Below are 17,018 nucleotides of genomic sequence, written 5' to 3'. Positions count from 1 at the left end.
TCTGGATTCAACCGTGGTTTATTGAGAACTTGCTGTGTGCAGGGCACTGACTAAGGAATCCCACAAACAGTAAAGGGGGTGCAGTTTCCACCTGGGACACACCCTGCACCCAGACAGAAGTATGTGCAGACAGTTCTGTGTAGTGGGCCCCTTCCTTCCCCCTTACTTCACCTCTTCCCTCAGTCCTTCCACTCAGGGACTTTGCAGGTTCTGGGGGAGCTGCTGCCTTCAGTTTCTGGCTGTGGAGTCCCAGGAGGAGTTTGTCCCCAAACCCAGTAAAGGTCAAATCCTTCAGGCAGGAGACTGATTCCTGATAGCGAATCTGCACACTCTGCCCACATCAATCTAGGAACCCAGTGGTCCAGGCAGCTTTCTGTTTTCAGTCAGTTTCACTTCCTGGTTCTCCTTGGGCCTTGCACAATGCTAGGAGACAGGCCTGAGAAAGTGCAGTGATGGGGTGGAGGAAGACGCACACCAGAGGCCCTCCTGGGAAGGCTGTGTGTGTGTGTGTGTGTGTGTGTGTGTGTGTGAGAGAGAGAAAGAGGGGGGGTCAGGGATGAGCTTTCTTCTCTGCCCCTAAGGACTGAGGGCTGCTATGACAGGCCTTCCCAAGTTCTTGTCCCTAACCTGGGCCCCACCCACCCCCTCAAGTTCTTCTTCCAACCCACCTCCCTTCAGTCCACCCAGGGTTACCTGCTCAGTACATAGACATACACCCTTGACATTTCCAAATGCCAGACTTTCTGTGTTTTTCTCTGGGCCCATTTAATTCTCCTGAGATGTACTCTCGGGAGCCTGGCCTAGGGTGTGGACCAGGGTCAGGGCCAAGGCCAGGGGGAGCGGGAACCTGGGTGCTGGAGGCTTCTTGGCCAGAGCCAAATTTCTTTTGAGCACTGGAGGCCTCAGGGGAAGTGGCCCCTCAACCCTCGGGCAGAGGCCAAGCCACAGAGGAGGCCAGAAGGCCTCAGGCTGTCTGAGCCCAAAGATGCATGCCCCTGGCATGGCGTAAGGCAAGAACTAGAGCTTGCAGAATTAGACTAGGAGACACTGGAGAGCCTCCTGGACTCCGATACAGTTATTTTCAAACCCCCATAGCGAGGCAAATTGCCAGAGGCCTGGGCATAGGAGTAGGTGAGACTAGTGAATTTAGCTGGCCCACTGGCTGCCGTTCAAAGAAGATCAAAACTGGAGAACCTAAATCTGTCCATAAAAAAACAAAGGTCTGGAGACAGTGAAGGCATCACTCTTGTCCCATGAAGCAAGTACCTGGGGCTCCATACCTGGATCTCCTGATTCCTACTTGAGCCTTACCTCTACCCACCCTGCCATGCTTAGCCAGATGTCCTCTCAGTTATTCTGAAAATCCTGGGCCTTGTCCATGTGACCTACTACTGTCCTATGGTCCTGTCACACCCTTGGCAGGACACCTTTGGTTTTAACATCCAAACAAGTCAGCTAGGATGGTGAGGGGCAGAGGGTGGCAGTGTCAGGGCCCAGCTCTTCTAGATAGCTGGCGTTTAGCTGCTAGGGTGATGGAAGACTATGGCATTACAGAGCTTACATATAAACCCATGGAGAGAAACTGAGTATCTAGAGCTTGGGCCAGAGGCAGAGGCCTGGAAGGGTAGAATGTATGCTGTAGGCTGGATAGGACCCCATGCCACCCAGGCAGCTCTGATAGGGCAGCAGGGTTGACCAAGGGCAGGGGAAAGTGTGGGCCCAGGCTCTGGGCCCAGGGCCTGGGATTCCCTGACTTGGCCACACTGGCTCCGGAGCTTCTGCTGCATCCTGCCCTGGGAGTGGTAGGGGGTGTGCCTTGCTGGTAGGGGAGGTGGGGGGAGAGAGCCAGGCGTCAGGGAGACAGCCACTTTGAGCAGGCCAGACGGCGGGAGATCAGATTTCAGCCCAGCTGTATTTTTGGCTGGATGGGCTAAGGGCCAAGTTGGGCAGACACAGCTGCTCTACAGGGGGGTATCCCCTCCCCAGCATGCCCACTTACACTACCCAGATAAGCCACCATCTCCTGCCTCTCCCCCCCCACACACGCACACACTGCAGGCAGAGGGAGTCTGGCGCCCCTGAGCTAATGAATCACTTTGGGCTTCTCTGGACCAAGGCTGAGTTTCTGTAGTGTCTTCTTGATGCGCAGCGCAGTGAGGCGGGCAGAGGGATTGGGATACCAGCACTCCCGCATCATCTGTGCCAGGCCAGAGAGGACCTGGGGGTTAGGAGAGAGACAGAGGAGAGGAAGCAGGGACACAGATCAAGGAAATGGAAAGAAAGTGGTGAAGCAGATGACCCAGTAATGGAGATACAAGCAGGAGAGAAAGGACAGAAAGAGGGAGATCGGAATGTTGGATAGGAGGGCAAGAGTAAAGGAAGCAGAGAGTGGGAGAATGCAGAGAATCAGGCAATGATAGGAAGAGAAAGGAAAATGGGAGAGAAAGGAAATGGAATAAAAAGGGGATAAAAGAAGGCAGGTAGGACAGAGAGAAAAAACAAACAAACACACACAAACACAGAGAGAGAAAGAGAGAACATTCAGGTCTCCTGAATGAGTACCATCTGTGGAACAACTTACCCCTACCCCCACCTCCACCAGAAGCCACAAGGAGGACTGGTGGAGTGGCTCAAAGGGTAAGAGTACCTGCCTAGCAAGCATGAGGCCCTGAGTTCAAACCCCAGAGCTGCCAAAATAAATAAATAAAACAGAAGCCACAAAGAAAGGTAGCTCTGCAAGCCTTCAGGGCTCCTGCATCCCCCACCTGGAGCCTGCGACACCAGTGCACAGGGCAGTGACTCCCAGCCCCTCAACTCACCATCGCCCAGTAGGCAGTGAAAATATAGGTTGTTAAGCAGCACTCTAAAAATGCATCTGTCAAGGGAAGACCCCAGGAAGCTCAGTGGCCCTATAATGAACCAGCCTACCCCCTCTGGATCCTAAGAGTTTATGTATACTTGTGTCCACAGGAATGTGTCCATGTGGCTTTTTATGGATATGCAGGCGGTGCAGAAATGTGTGTCTGTGTATACATATATGTATATACATGTGTACATTTATTACTTCTTTAAGTGAATATTCATTTAGGATTTTTGCATGCTAGTCACTGTGGTAGACAACAGGGATATAACAGTGAGCAAAAGAGGCTGCGAACAGTGATTCACACCTGTAATCCCAGCTACTCAGGAGTTGGAGATCAGGAGGATCAAGGTTTGAGGCCAGTGGAGGGGTAGGGGGATTTAGCAAGACCCAATTTCAACCAATAAAAATAAACCTGGGCATGGTGGCATGTTGCTGTCATCTTAGCTAAGCATAGGAAATATAAATAGGAGGATCATGGTCGCTGTTCAGGATGGCCCCAGGCCCAGTTGCTTAAAAACAAATGAAACTGGTAGAGTGCTTCAAGTGGTAGAGTGCCTGCCTGGCAAGCGTGAGGACCTGAGTTCAAACCCCAGTGCCACCCTCCACAAAATAAACAAAAAAACAGCTGAAGCAAAAAGGTCTGGGGGTGTGGGTCAAGAGGAGGCCCTGAGTTTAAACCCTAGTACTGGCAAAAAAAAAAAAGAGTGAGCAAAAGACATGCTCTTTGTCCTCATAGAGCCAATGGTTAGGCACGTGTGTGTGTGTGTGTGTGTGTGTGTGTGTGTGTGTGTGTGTATGTGTGAGAGAGAGAGAGAGAAAGAGAGAGTGTGTGTGTGTGTTTAGAAGCATATGCAAGTCTGTGTGCATTTATATATATGGGTGGGTATCTTTGTATAAGTACATGGAATGTTTTGAAACAAAACAGTGACAAATTACAGCAAAAACTCTAGCAAGAAATGCAGCCGAGACCCTCTGACTTTCATAGGTAAGGCAGAGGGTGCTGAAAATCTCAGATTGACCAGAGGGTCCTGGAAGGGTAGGGGTCCACAGACCAGGGATGCATGAGGGAGCACCCAGGACACCCAGGATCCATCCACATAGTAGAGGCCTCAGATACAAGTTCTTGGGCCCGGAAACCAGCAGTGAGCCCTACCCCCACCCCATTCCATACCAGCCCCAGCCCCAGCAGAAGCCTCACCGGGTCTGCAGCCAGCCGATTGGGGATGGTGGGGGTCTGCTGGTCGACACATACCACCTTCTTCATGTCCTCAAAGCTGGGGTCATTGGGCACCGCATCATAGAAGGGTGGCCTGTAGTCCTCCACAATGCCTGGGAATTGAAGGGGGAATGGCACAGTCACTCGGGACTCCAAAAAGGCCAAATAGCATCCAGAGGACAGCTTTGCGCAGCCTCTGTCCCAAGGCTTAGGAAACGAGCTGCCTGGCCATTCTGCCCCAAGAGGGATACTATGATATGATAAATGAATATATAACTAATAGTAATCGCTGCCTATATTTTATTCTTCTCTCATGCCGAACATGTATGTAATGTTGAACACATTATATGTGTTAGCCTGTTAGCCCTTGTGACAGCCCTGTGAGATGGGTTGTCATAACATGGGGTTATTATCCCCATGTTATAAATGAAGAAAGAAACTGAGGCTCAGAAAAGCTGGGCCCAAGATTATAGCTAGTAATGGCAGAGTCAAACTTTAAGCCCAGATTGGTGGAGTGGCTTAAGTGGTAGAGCACCAATCTAGCAATCGTGAGGCCCTGAGTTCAAATCCTAGTACACCAAAAAAAAAAAATTCAAGTCCATTTTATTGGTTTATTGGATTTCTAGATTAGATCTTATTCCAGTCTCTTCTCAGCTACCTTCCACCCAGTCAGGAACTACTATCACCGATACCTAATAATAATAACAACGAATTTTTACTGAGCACTAACTATGTGCAAAGCACTGTCCTAAGTGGTCTGCATTAAATACTCACAACAGCCCTAGGAAGTATTAATGCTATTAGCTCCACTTTCTAGGCCAAGACATTAAGATCAACAGGTAGAAAGCAACAGAGCTAGGATTTAAGCCCAAAGGTTTAAAAGCAAAGCCCATGCTCCTGACCACCCAGCTACCAGAAGGCAGGGTAGCTGCCAGATTGCTGAATGAGCACTGGACCAGGACAAAGGGGACAGAAAACTTCTCCCCTAAGAAAAAGGGATTTTTACCCTGGTCTAAGCAACAGCCGCCCATTGTCAGGGATGGCTCAGGCCTCCACTCTAACCCTCCAGCCCACAGCACCCTACCCTGCCTCACCTTATTCCCAGTGCACAAACCTTAGCAGCCTTCTGGAAGCAGTGTATCCCATCCAAGCCCGACCCCACTTCCGAGATCAGGCGTGTTCAGGATGGTACAGCCATTGACTGAAAGCAGTGTCTATGGGGATACAGGCAGCTCCATCCTGCTTCCCAGCTCCAGGCCAGGGCCATGGCCACACAGGCCACAACCTTAGTGGAGCTTTCTCCAGCTGTTCTCCCTATGGCGGGCTTCCAGGCCGCCCCTGTGCCGCTCACACCCTAATCAGTGCTGCACAGAGGCCTAAGCGTGTCTAATGAGCCTTTAATCAGCGCAGGGGCTGACACCAGATTACAGTGTTTATAATGCGCTGGGAATCTGTGTGGGGCTGACAGAGCTTCCCCTCCGTCCCAGGAGCCTGAGGCAGGCTCCCCCAGCCCTTCCTCTCCTGCTGGCTGCCTGGCCCAGAAGGCTCTGGTCTCATCCAGGTGCCCCTTTTCCTCTACCAGCCCCTCCAAATTGGAGTCACCCTGGCATCCCATAGTAATAACGAGACTCTGGTAGGCAGGCAATGTAGGCATTATGCATTTTCGTGGATGAGGAACCCAGGGCTAGACGTTTAAGTGCCACAGTGATAAAAAGCATTCATTGGACCCAGAATCAGATTGCTGGTGTCACGCTAAAGCTGCCTCTAGCCAGCTGCAATTCAGTGCCTCAGTCTACTTGTTTAAAAAACAGGGATAATACTGTGTCAGGCACTTATTCCATTACAACAATAATGGTCCCTAGTATTTAACTTCAGATACTGCTCTAAATAACTTCAGTTGGATTATCTATCTCAACAATTAGAAGCTTTTTTGTGGGGGGGCAGTACTGTGGTTTACACTCAGGGCCTCTTCCACGTGAGTCACACCCCCAGCCCTCTTTTGCTTCTGCTGTTTTTCAGGTGAGGGGGAGTCTCTCATTTTGTTCAGAGCTGGCCTCAGACTGACATCCTTCTACCTATGGCCTCCCGAGTAGCTGGGATCAACAGATACATACTAACTTGCCCAACTTATTTATTTATTTTTTTTGTTGGTACTGTGGTTTGAACTTAGGGCTTCATGCTTGCTAGGCAGGCACTCTACCACTTGAGCCACTGCACCATCTTTGCCCAACTTCTTGAGATGGGGTCTCACTCACTTTTTTCCCTGGGCTAGCCTTGAACCTGTGATCCTCCCAATGCCCACCTCCCAAGTAAGTAGGATTACAGGTAGGGAGCACCATGCTCAGCTAGAAGCTATTTTTTTTTTTCACAGTACTGAGAACTCAGAGCCTCATGCTTGCTTGAGTCATTCCACCAGCCCTAGAAGTTATTTTTAATTGTCATTTTAAAAATGAGGAAACTGAAGCACAGAGAGAGTAAGTAACCTGCTCATAGTCATTGCAAAATTTGGAGCTGAACGCAGGCAATCTGACTCCAAGCCTGTCCCTTAATCACTAAGCAATACCAACTCCTTGCCAATACGTATTTAGATAAGATAGTACATACAGAGAAAATGGTATATCACATATTTTAGTCTAGCTAGGTGCTGTTAATGTTAGGGACTATTAATATTTCTGCTAGCTGGGCGCTGGTGGCTCATGTCTGTAATCCTAGCAACACAAGAGGCAGAGATCAGGAGGATCGCAGGTCAAAGTCAGCCCCAGCAAATAGTTCATGAGACCCTATCTCAAAAAAAAAAATCACAAAAAAGGGGCTGGTGGAGTGGTGTAGGCCCTGAGTTCAAACCCCAGTAGTGCCAAATATATATATATATATATATATATATATATATTTCTGTTATTATCACTAACCCAAGTGACACAGCCAGCTTTAGACTCAAAGACTCAGCTGAAGCAGCCAGTGAGTGGCAGTGAAGAATGCCAGGAGGTGTAGCCTCAAGCCCCTCATGCCAATGGGCACAAGCCATGGCAGGAAGCCCCCATCTCTACCTACCTCATTACCATTTCCCTCCCTGTGCATGGTGGTCCCTCACCATTGATGATGGTCCTCCGGGCGATCTCCCACAGAACCAGGCCAAAGGCCCAGATGTCTGTCCACTTGTAGGACTCAAAGCAGTCAGTGCGGATCTGCTCGTCCAGCACTTCAGGTGCCATGTACCGCTTGGTGCCCACTCTCGGGTTGTTGCCGATGTCCAGGTAATCGCTACCCTGACAGTGCATCACAGCCAAGCCTGTGGGTATAAGGCCTGTCACTCCTACCACTCAGCCTGGTCCACACATAAGACTGCTCTCGGAGGCTGGGGCCCAGGGGGCTGGCAAGACAGGTATGGAGAGAGACAGATGTAGAGGGGCAGGCAACAGGAGATCTGCCCTGTGATGGGTTGGATGACAGCAGCCAAAGGGAGAACACTGATCCTTGCCACCCTTTGCTTCTGTAGAGCCAAGAACCCAGGGAGATGTGAACAGACAAGGCTGGCATTGTGATGCCCATTTCACAGAGCAGAATCTCAAGGTTGGTGGTGTTGGGGTGTGATGGAGTTAGTGAGAGCAAGATGAAGCCAGGTTCCTGGGTCCCCATCACTTTTCTCTTCCTGGTGCCAGGGTAGATGGTGGAAGGAATGTGACCTTGAAAAGGGTGTTATGACAACTTGTGAGGCTCTCGTGGAGAGGAAATGAGACAATGCATGTCTCTAAGGTTTTAAAGTGTCTCTGTGGCCATCCACCAAAAACAAGCAAAAGAGAAGCAGAGCATATGAATCCTACCCACCAATAACGGGCTTGTCTGCTCGCTGGCTCACCTAGGTCCGCGATGCAACACTGCAGGTTGCTCTTCACCAACACGTTACGGCTCTTGAGGTCACGATGGGCAATGGCAGGTTTGCCCTGTGTGCCAAAGATCTCCACGTGCAGGTGCGCCAGGCCGCAGGCCGCAGACACAGCTAGCCTCAGGGCCAAGTGGGGCTCCAGCGCCTGCCTCTGCAGAAAGTCATACAGGGAGCCGTGCTCGTGGTAGTGTGTGATGAGCCACAGCTGTGTGCTCGAGTTGCGCGAAGTCATGTCCGAGGCAATGAAGCCTGTGTGCGGAAGGGTTGGGTGGCTCAGCAAGGGGCTATGGAGGAGAGAGGCTGGACTGGTCAGGGTCAAGGTAGGGCTGGGTGACAAAGGATGGGCCAGGTTAGGACAAAACTGAGACTGGGGTAGAAAGTGATGGGCTCAGGTCAGAGCCTGGAGCTGGAGTCAGAGGTAATGGCTGAAGGTGGACTGGGAGTCATTCGGGATCAGATCAAGGTTGGGAGGTCTGTGGGCTCCAGCCTTGAGTGCAGGGGAACGAGATCCCCAGGTTTGGCACACCACCCTCCCCTCCCGTCCTTCCTTGCCTAGAACGTTGTCATGTCTGAGCAACACCGTGTTGTAGATCTCCGTCTCTCGGAACCAGGACTGTTCATCTCTTGAGGAGAAGATCTTCACCGCCACACTCTCGCCATGCCACAAGCCCCGCCACACCTCACCATAGCGGCCCTTTCCTAATCCAATGACCGGAGGGGAGGACAAGGGTCACACACAGGGCACACAGAGCCCTGGAAAAGGCCCCCCTCCCACACACATATGGATGCTAGGCATGAGCCCACCTGCAGGTCCCCCTCCTGCAGAAGGACCTCCTTGACCCATCTCCAATCTACTCCCTGCCCAGCAGAATTTCCACTCTGCTCAGGCTGGCTCTACTTATGACTCTAGAAGCCAAGAGCTCCTTCACCCCTCCAGGCTTATGGAAGTCCCTGGTCCCCATCCCTCTAAGCTTACCCACACACTCCACCAGAGCCACCTGCCGCGCCACTGTCCTCTGCACCAGGAAGGGAAGCCCTGAGCCACTGCCCGTGGTGCAGTCACTGTCCAGGAAGTCCTAGGGATACCAAGAAGCCACTGAGAGGCTGCCTCCTCCCTCCGCCATGGCCCTCTCTGTCCTCAACCTGCGTCCCGTTGCTGTGTCACCATATGCTCCTCACTTGTCCACCTCCCTGCCCACCCTAATTTCTGGGTGACTCCCCCTTCCAATTCTGTCTACCCTCCCTCTGCCCTCAGTCCCAGGTTTTCCCAGGCCCATACCCCCAACATGCTGTCTCCCTGCTCAGATGCCTTCAGGATGAGGCTGGACTCGCCCAGGTCGCTGTGCAGGCCTCGCTGCTTCTCCTGCCTCCGCCGGACATGCCACAGACCCAAAATACCCAAGGCTACCAGGACCAGCAGGGCCAGCACAGGGCCCAGGATCAGAGGCAGCTGGCTATCTACTTTCGGGTGCTCCGGAGGAGTTTGGGTGGCTGGGGGAGGGGGACACTGAGTCCCAGCTTCCACCAGGCCAGCTACCCTACCCCTGGGCCAGACTACTTGCCACTCAGATCCCAGCCTTCCCTCCCTCCCCACCCCCTCCAATTATAGGGCAGAGCACAAGGGGAAAGCAGGGCAGGGAGGGAAGGTCTGAGAAGATAGGGAGGGGTGATGGGGTCACTGAACATACCCTCCAGCACCAGGGACACATTGTGGTTGCAGAGAGGGCTATAGCAGCAATAATGGTTGACAAACTCAGTGGGGCGCCCCCTGCAAATCTCCTGGTTCAGGCTCCCACAGCCCCGAAATTCCTGGGGGTGCCCATCTTGCTCCCGCACCAGCACCACTGTGCACCATGACCCCTGGCAGGTAGGCCCCTTGCAGTGTGGGTTCTCACACGTGCAGGTCACCAGTGGGCCTCGAGAGGGCTTCACAGGGTCACCTGGGAGACATACCGGAAGCTCAGCCACTCTGGACACAGCTCCTCCAAGAGGAGCTCAACAGCCATTTCTGTTCCTCTGTCCTCTCCTTTCTTATCCCTCAAACCCTTCCATGCCTTGGTCCTCTAACTGCCATCCCCTGATTATCTGTCCCTTAAAGCCTAACACTAACTGGGGGCAGTAGAAACTATGAAAAGGCAGCTTCTGACCCCTGGCTGTCCTAGGACCTCCTCTCTCAACTCCAGGCTCAACCTTGGCTGGGAGGGCTCTCCCTGACAACACCTCTACTCCCCCCACACCAGATGTAGGTTCCTGCCCCAGAGTGTGACAGAGCTCCAGCCTTCAGTTTGTATCTAGAAGACAGAAAGGGGGATGGCGGAGTGGCTCAAGTAGTAGAGTACCTGCCTAGCAAGCATGAGACCCTGAGTTCAAACCCCATTACTGCCAAAAAAAGAAGAAGAAGAAGAAGACAGCAAGGGAGGGTTGGAGTTGCCAGCAGAATAGTCTAACTGAGCTGCTCTCCCACCCTTCCAAAGCTAGGCTCCTGTCCTTTTCCCCAGCACCTTAGCTTCAGCTCCAGCAAGATCTAAGCTGAACTCAGATAGCTCTTCTCCATCCAAGGCCCTGTTTCCAGCTGCTGCTCCTCCCATACTCACCCTGGGTCAGGTCTAAGATCATCAGCAGCATCAAAAGGCTCCTCCTGGGGGGGCCCAAGGTCATGGTCCCTGGAGAGAGGAGGAGGCCAGGAGTTGCAGTAAGGTCTGCAAAATGTGACAGCTGAGCTGACTGTGGCTCCCTCCTACCAGGAGGAAATCACTGGGAGGTTTTTTGGGGGGAGGCAGGGAGGCCAACTCCTCACTCCTACGTCTGGCTTTGGGGCGGGGCCTGCAAGGGAAGTCCTGGTTCACTTCCCCATGGAAACCATCCTGTTAGGGGTGAAGGGTGGAGAGCCATGTTTAAGTGATTGAGGACTTGAGGGAACCCCAGCTCTGCACCCCTGCTGCAGGGTCCATACTGGAAAAGGCTGGAAAGGTCTCAGAGGACCTGGGCTGGGGTAGAAGAACCATCTCTTCAGCAGCCCACTGCTGCCCTCTGACGCTTACCCACCCCCTCCTAGCCTCCACCCCTGCCCACCCTTTTCCAGTGGCCCCCCCACCCATCCCCAGCTCTGGCGGCCTCAAACATAAACAGGCTCCTGTCTTCACTTCCTGCCATTCAGGGTCGCGCCAAGCCAGGAACTGGAATCAAGATTGTTTAGATTGGGGTCTGGATAGAACAGGCAGGAGTCACGCACAGCAGGGAATTCAGGGCACATTGTCAGAGCAGGCTGGAGTAGCTACAGGATCTGGAGGAGCCACCTGGGGCTGGGACAACCACATGACACATCCTGAGAGGACACCTTGGAAATCACAAAATCTAGCGCCTGATTTTATAGAAAAAGAGATTAGGGCTCAGACAGCAGGAGGCTTGTCCACGTTCAGGCAGGACTGAGTCATAGGAATGGGAGTTCAACCCAGGTATCCCCATCCAGTGCTTCTTCCTCTCCATCTCCTGATCTAGAGGTGGCAGCCCAGGTCTCAGCCTTCAAGGTTGCCGCGACCCTGTGAAGCTTGGAGCTCAAATGCACTGGGCAATGGACTTTTACACCTCACTAGAGTAAAAGGTGCCCTCTCAGAGCCATTCCCCCATCACCTTCTCCATCCTTGTTGTTCTGGGAAAGGGTAGGGGCAGGGCCAGTGACGTGGGAGGGAAGTGAAACACACTTGGACACTGAACACTTGACCTTGCATGGCTAGCTAGGGTTGGACTTTTCCAGAAGTTTGATGGAGAATGTTAAGAGGAGTAGTTCTTGGGCTGGACATTTGGCTCAAGTGACAAAGTGCCTGCTTTGCAAGTTTGAAGCCCTAAGATCAAACCCAAGTTCCACCAAACATTAAAATTTAAAAAAGAGAGTAGTATTTCTGGTCTATAACAGTCCCCAACTCAGGACCCAAGTCGACTATTGTTTCAGAAGCCACTCCACTCTTCTTTTTTCAAAGCTTTAGAACAAGAAGATACAGGATGAGGCTACAGCAAAGATGACTGTAGTCAGACAGAAACAAGGACCTGCATGGCAGGGTGTGCAGGCATGTGTCTGGGAACTGGATTCCCAGCCAGAACAGCTACCATGAGAGATAGTATCTTTGGCCTGTCCTAGTGAGGCTGGTAGGGCAAGGCAAATGGCTACACCAGGAGCAAAGGGCCCATAGTCTAAGAATGGTACTAAATGAAGACCCAAGATGCTGAGGCTCTGAGGGCAGGATGGCTGAGAGCAGAGTAGGGGGCATCGTGGGCCTCTCAAGCTGGTGGCAACTCTGGCCTTCCTGCCTGGGCTTCCTCTGCCCCAGAGGCCCAAGCCTGGGGGAGGAAACAGAGCCCTGGGTTGCTGCAGCTGTGTCCCCCAGCCTCTGCCTGATCTCCTGCCTCTTTGCTCTCCCGGTAGCCAGTAAGGACTCTGGCAAGCATCTGAAGTGGGTCCAGATGGAGAAAATGTCCCAGAAGAGCTGAGCATGCCTACTGGAATGTGGGCTGGAAGCCATCCTTGGTAGCCTTCACTTGCCCAGAAAGCTGCTAAGGAGAGGGTATGAGGCAGGAACGGGCTAACAATAAAGATGACCTCTAGTATCCTTCTGGGACCCTCTACCCAAGCTTTCATTTTCCTGACCCTCTCCTTTCTACCCGCTCTCTTTCTCTAATACACATCAGCATCATCCGGCAGTAGGTTAGAGATACACACCCTGTGGTCTCACCCCCACGCCAGATTCCCATTCAGTCTATCTGGGACCAGAAATAAACATGCACTTGTAAACTGCTCATCAGTTTGTGTGGGAACCAGGCTTTGAGAAATGTGTCCTACACAGAGCTATGCCTGGCTCCTGGACTTTCATTTGCTGTGCAGGGCTATACAGAGGGAAGGGACTCTCACTCCCATCCAGGGCCCTCCCATCTCTGGGAAAAAAGGCACAAAGCTAAATACAAGGCCAGGGACTTTCGGAGTGAGGGTGGGGACAAGGGCTTTGATGTAGACATTGGCAGTTCAGGGAAGGGATGGTACATTGGCAGAAGTCAAAGTCATCTCTGGTCTAATCCTTGGAATGTGGTGGAGGACAATTGGGACTGTCCAGTTCCTAACTGAGTCCCAGGTAAGGTTAAACACAGGAGTGGGGCCAAGTTCTTACCAAGTCAGAGTCAGCTGATGTCAAACCATTCATCCTGAATCTGACTGTCTCACAGACTGCTGCAGACAAATGGAATCCTTTGATTTCTTAGCAAAACTACATGAAGATCTCCTGCAGGGAGAAGCATGACTATCTCTGGCCAGAAATCACAAATGTTAAACTAACTTCAAACATTAACTTAACACTCTGAAATAATACTACTACTTAACCTGCTCTGAGTGCTAATTGTTTGCTGAGTACTGAATTTGAATGGCTTATCTAATTTAATCCTCTCAATTCCAAGTGGAAACTGGGTTAGGATGGTAAATTTCTTGCCCAGAATCATCAAATGTACCTTGATCAACTTGAATTGCTTCTAATAAATCCCTCCTTGGTTGTAGTTATTCCTCCAGTTGTTTGGAGTTAGGTGAGCCTCTCAAAGAAGGAAAAAGATCAGATTGTGTGGCAGACATTAAGAAATTGTCCACTGCCTGAGCTGGAGGAGCAGCTCAAGTGGTAGAGCACCTGCCTAGCAAGCATGAGGCCATGAGTTCAAACCCCAGTATCAACAACAATAAAACATTACAATTGTCCACTGCTGTTGTCATCAATAGATACCCTGCTCTGTTTCACTTCAAAGACAGTGTTGCTGCCCTGAAATTACCTGTGTGCTGCAGTCTTCTTCAGTGTCTGAGCTTCAGGTGGGGAACCAGAAGGAAAGGTGTGCCTGGAAGATGGTGGTCAGTCTTTTCCCTCCCTAGAGTACCTGGGGGACTGAGAAAACCCACTTCCATCAGCAGCAGGGCTCTGCACAGCAGTGATGGTGACAGGGCAGGAAAAGCACTGTTCAAACCCAACAATCTTCCTCACTCAGCACTTTGTTAGGCCTCACTCAAACAGCAGAGGACCAGGCCCAGCTGCTTGTATCTGGTTGCTCTTATGAATCATTCACGTCACTTTACTGGCCCCTCAGAGCAGTGTGATATAGCAAAACAAGCCTGGATTTTGGGGCCTCAGGCATCTGCAGAGGAAGCATAGTGCAATACTCTCCCCTTACCTGAGAGGGATATATTCCAAGACCCCCAGCAGACATCTGGAACCATGGATAATACTAACCCTTATGTGCAATACGTTTTTCTCTACACACAACATACCTGTGACATTAATTTCTAAATTAGGCCCACTAAGAGATTAGCAACATTAACTAAGAATAAAATAGAGCAATTATAACAATGTACTAAAGGAGACATTGTACAGTCTCTCTCTCTCTCTCTCTCTCTCTCTCTCTCTCTCTCTCTCTCTCTCTCTCTCTTTCTCTCTCTCTCTCTCTCTCCCGGTGGGATGAGGGCTGAACTCAGGGCCTTGTGCTTGCAGGATAGTTGCTCTTCTGCATGAGTCACACCTCCACTTCCAGCCCATTTTGCTCTGGTTATTTTGGAGATGGGGTCTTATGAACTATTTGCTGGGGCTGGCCTCTGTCAACCAAGATCTTCTCTATCTCTGCCTCCCAAGTAGCTAGGATTACAGGATTAAGGCACCAGAACCTGGCTCAGCTTCTCTTTGGTATACCTAAATTGCCAATATCTTTACTCTTGCACTTTGGGACCATTTTTTTTTTCAGTACTAGGGACTGAACCCAAGATCTTGCACATACTAGGCAAGCATTCTACCACTTAAGTCACACCCCTAGCCCTTTTGTAATTTATTTTTGAGAAAGTCTCACTAGCATTGCCCATGCAGTCTTCGAATTCCTGCCTCCCAAGTAGAGTAGCCACCATGCTGGCCACTTCGGAGCTATATTAAGTAAACACAAGCACTATAATATTTCCATAGTCAATCTTCCAAACATGACAGCTACAAAGTGTGACCAATTGACAGGTAGTCTATATAGCATGGATACACTGGACAAAAGAATGACTCCCGAAGCTTCCATTTAGTATTTTTATACCACAGTTGACTGCAGGTAACTGAAATCTCAGAAAGCAAAACTGCAGATAAAATAACAGAGGTCAAGATGTGGGCTCTGGATGGTGTAGACCTGGGTTCAAATCTTGACTCTGCCACAGCTGTGAGATTTGAGACCAAGTTACTTAAATTTCTAGGCTTCGCCTCATACGTACAATGGGAATAATAATAGTGTTGATTTCATAGGTATGATTAATAAAGTTACCTAGTAGAGTACTTAATGACCTCTGCTAGGCTGTGGCAGAATTACATGAGAAACACTCTATCCAAGTGTCTACCTAGTAAGCATTCCAGAAACAGTAGCTGCTTGTAACAACTCAATCACGTGAGAGGAAAGGTACCAGGACAAATGGAACAGTGAGGACAGAACCTAACTCAATCAGAAGCAAACCATAAATGAGGGTGGGAGTTGCTGCCCATTATTGTCCTGCCTTTGGAGAAGAAAAGAGGGAGCTGGCAGCCAGACCAGTGATCTCAGAGGTTTCAGTCTTCAGCGGAGATGGAAGATGAGTCCCAGCCTCGGGGCTACTGGGATCTCCTTTCATCTGAATCCTGAAGAAGTCCTTGGCGGAGGATTATGTGACCATGAAGGACTTGGGGTGAGCATTGTGAGATGACCTTACGGTGTCAGGTTCCTTAAATAAGAGTTGCAAGGCTCATCTGAGAAAGCTGAACATCATGAGAAGGGGACAGTCACTCCCATGTCAACCCAGCAGCTCGGCAGGACATGGGAGACCCAGTGAAGCAGGATTCCTTCTGCCCATTTTATGGATGAGAAAAGAAGAGAGAAGTGAAGTGACAGGCCTCAGATACTTGGCAGGAGCAAAAGTTTGATTCCTAGTCTGGATTCTGTCCAGCTCCCTCCCTCCTCTTTGGTCGAAGAACTGGCAGATGCGTACCAATGGTCAGGGGACAGCTCCTGATGGGCTGGGACTGACCCTTCCGCGACCTCTCTAAAAGGTGTCTGGGATCCGCCCGAAGGAAGAGCCCTTTGGGGCAGGGGTCAGTCTGCCCGCCGGGCCCCACCCGCCTGCGTCTACTCACCTTTGGGCCCGCGGACAGGACGGGAGCGTGCAGCGGGCGGTGGCCGCCTCCCCTCCCCTTCCCGGGGGGCGACCGCGGACGCTCGACGAGCGCGGGACTGGGGTCCTGGACCGGGATCCGGGCACAGCCCGGGACGGCTGGGGAGAGGCTCGCTCGGCGCTGCTGGCGCGGCGGCCTCCCGGGACTGGGAAGGGGCTGGAGCAAAAATGTTTCTTATTCCAGCGTCTTCCTGCCTGGCCCGGCTCCACCACTCCCTCCTAATAAACCGTTTCCTATTGCCCAGCTCGCCGACGGGCCGCCCGCTCGCCCCTCGCTGGGCCTCAGGGCCCGGCCCTCCCCCGCGCGGCTCCCGGACCCCCAAGGGTGGCCGCCCCCAGCTTGGGGGTCATCGCCAGTGCCCCAGCCCCAGCCTCCCACATCCGCCTCCCCGAGGGAGCGCGCCTTGGACTTGAACCGTGGGGGTCCGATGGGTCGAGGCCTGAGCCGTGGGAGTGGGGGGGACGGACAGAGCCCAGATGGGGGTAGGGGCCGAACTCATCAGTTGAGGGGCAGCCTGAAGTCGGGAAGGGGGGCACCGAGGGAAGGACGAGCGCAAGGGTGGCAGGGGCAGAGAAGGTACCTGTCCTTAACCCCGCTCTCAGTCGGGGGGTGGGGGGGCTCTCGATCTAGGAGGCTCAGAGCAGCGAGGGCAGGGGCTGGGGCTGGCAGGGTCCAGCTAAATTTTGGCTCCGCCCTCTGGGACTCCCCACTCAGTCCAAATCCTTCCTTTCCTCCCTCCGGCCTCTTCACAAGTGTCCCCTCCCTGCCTCCTCAGCCTTCCCCACCGCTGCTCAGCCAAGGACTAAAGAGGCCCAGATAGGCAGGCTCAGGGTCAAGAGTGAGGATGCTCTGATACCCTCGGGAGGCAGCGCA

At 52.0% G+C, this 17,018-nt stretch overlaps 1 protein-coding gene across 3 annotated transcripts; it reads right to left on the bottom strand.

The window, feature by feature from the left end:
* Positions 1-16,740, bottom strand: Acvrl1 (activin A receptor like type 1). Of its 3 annotated transcripts, XM_020185493.2 has the most exons (12): positions 16,726-16,740; positions 16,107-16,301; positions 13,762-13,871; positions 10,557-10,625; positions 9,651-9,902; positions 9,242-9,453; positions 8,939-9,038; positions 8,515-8,661; positions 7,936-8,211; positions 7,171-7,368; positions 4,062-4,192; positions 1-2,218 (listed from the first exon to the last, which is right to left on the bottom strand). In XM_020185493.2, exons 4-12 carry the CDS (start codon positions 10,618-10,620, stop codon positions 2,084-2,086), a joined length of 1,515 nt encoding a protein of 504 aa, XP_020041082.1. In that variant the 5' UTR covers positions 10,621-10,625; positions 13,762-13,871; positions 16,107-16,301; positions 16,726-16,740; the 3' UTR covers positions 1-2,083. The 3 variants fall into 3 exon arrangements, with proteins under 3 accessions (XP_020041082.1, XP_020041080.1, XP_073939527.1); XM_020185491.2 differs by lacking the exon at positions 13,762-13,871; XM_074083426.1 differs by lacking the exons at positions 13,762-13,871; positions 16,107-16,301; positions 16,726-16,740 and adding an exon at positions 13,119-13,229.
* Between the last annotated feature and the right edge of the window lie 278 nt (positions 16,741-17,018).

The sequence above is a fragment of the Castor canadensis genome, chromosome 8, assembly GCF_047511655.1.
Source record: "Castor canadensis chromosome 8, mCasCan1.hap1v2, whole genome shotgun sequence".
NCBI classification, from domain to species: Eukaryota; Metazoa; Chordata; class Mammalia; order Rodentia; family Castoridae; genus Castor; species Castor canadensis.
The sequence above is the reverse complement of the archived record's forward strand: the minus strand, read 5'-3'. Positions and strand labels throughout refer to the sequence as shown.

Coding starts and splice junctions, on each gene's coding strand:
- Acvrl1 (XM_020185493.2), bottom strand. CDS start 10,620: ATGACCTTGGGCCCCCCCAGGAGGAGCCTTTTGATGCTGCTGATGATC. Junction 9,454..9,650: donor TGTGTCCCTGGTGCTGGAGG/GTATGTTCAGTG, acceptor CCCCTCCCCCAG/CCACCCAAACTCCTCCGGAG. Junction 2,219..4,061: donor ATCGGCTGGCTGCAGACCCG/GTGAGGCTTCTG, acceptor CCTAACCCCCAG/GTCCTCTCTGGCCTGGCACA.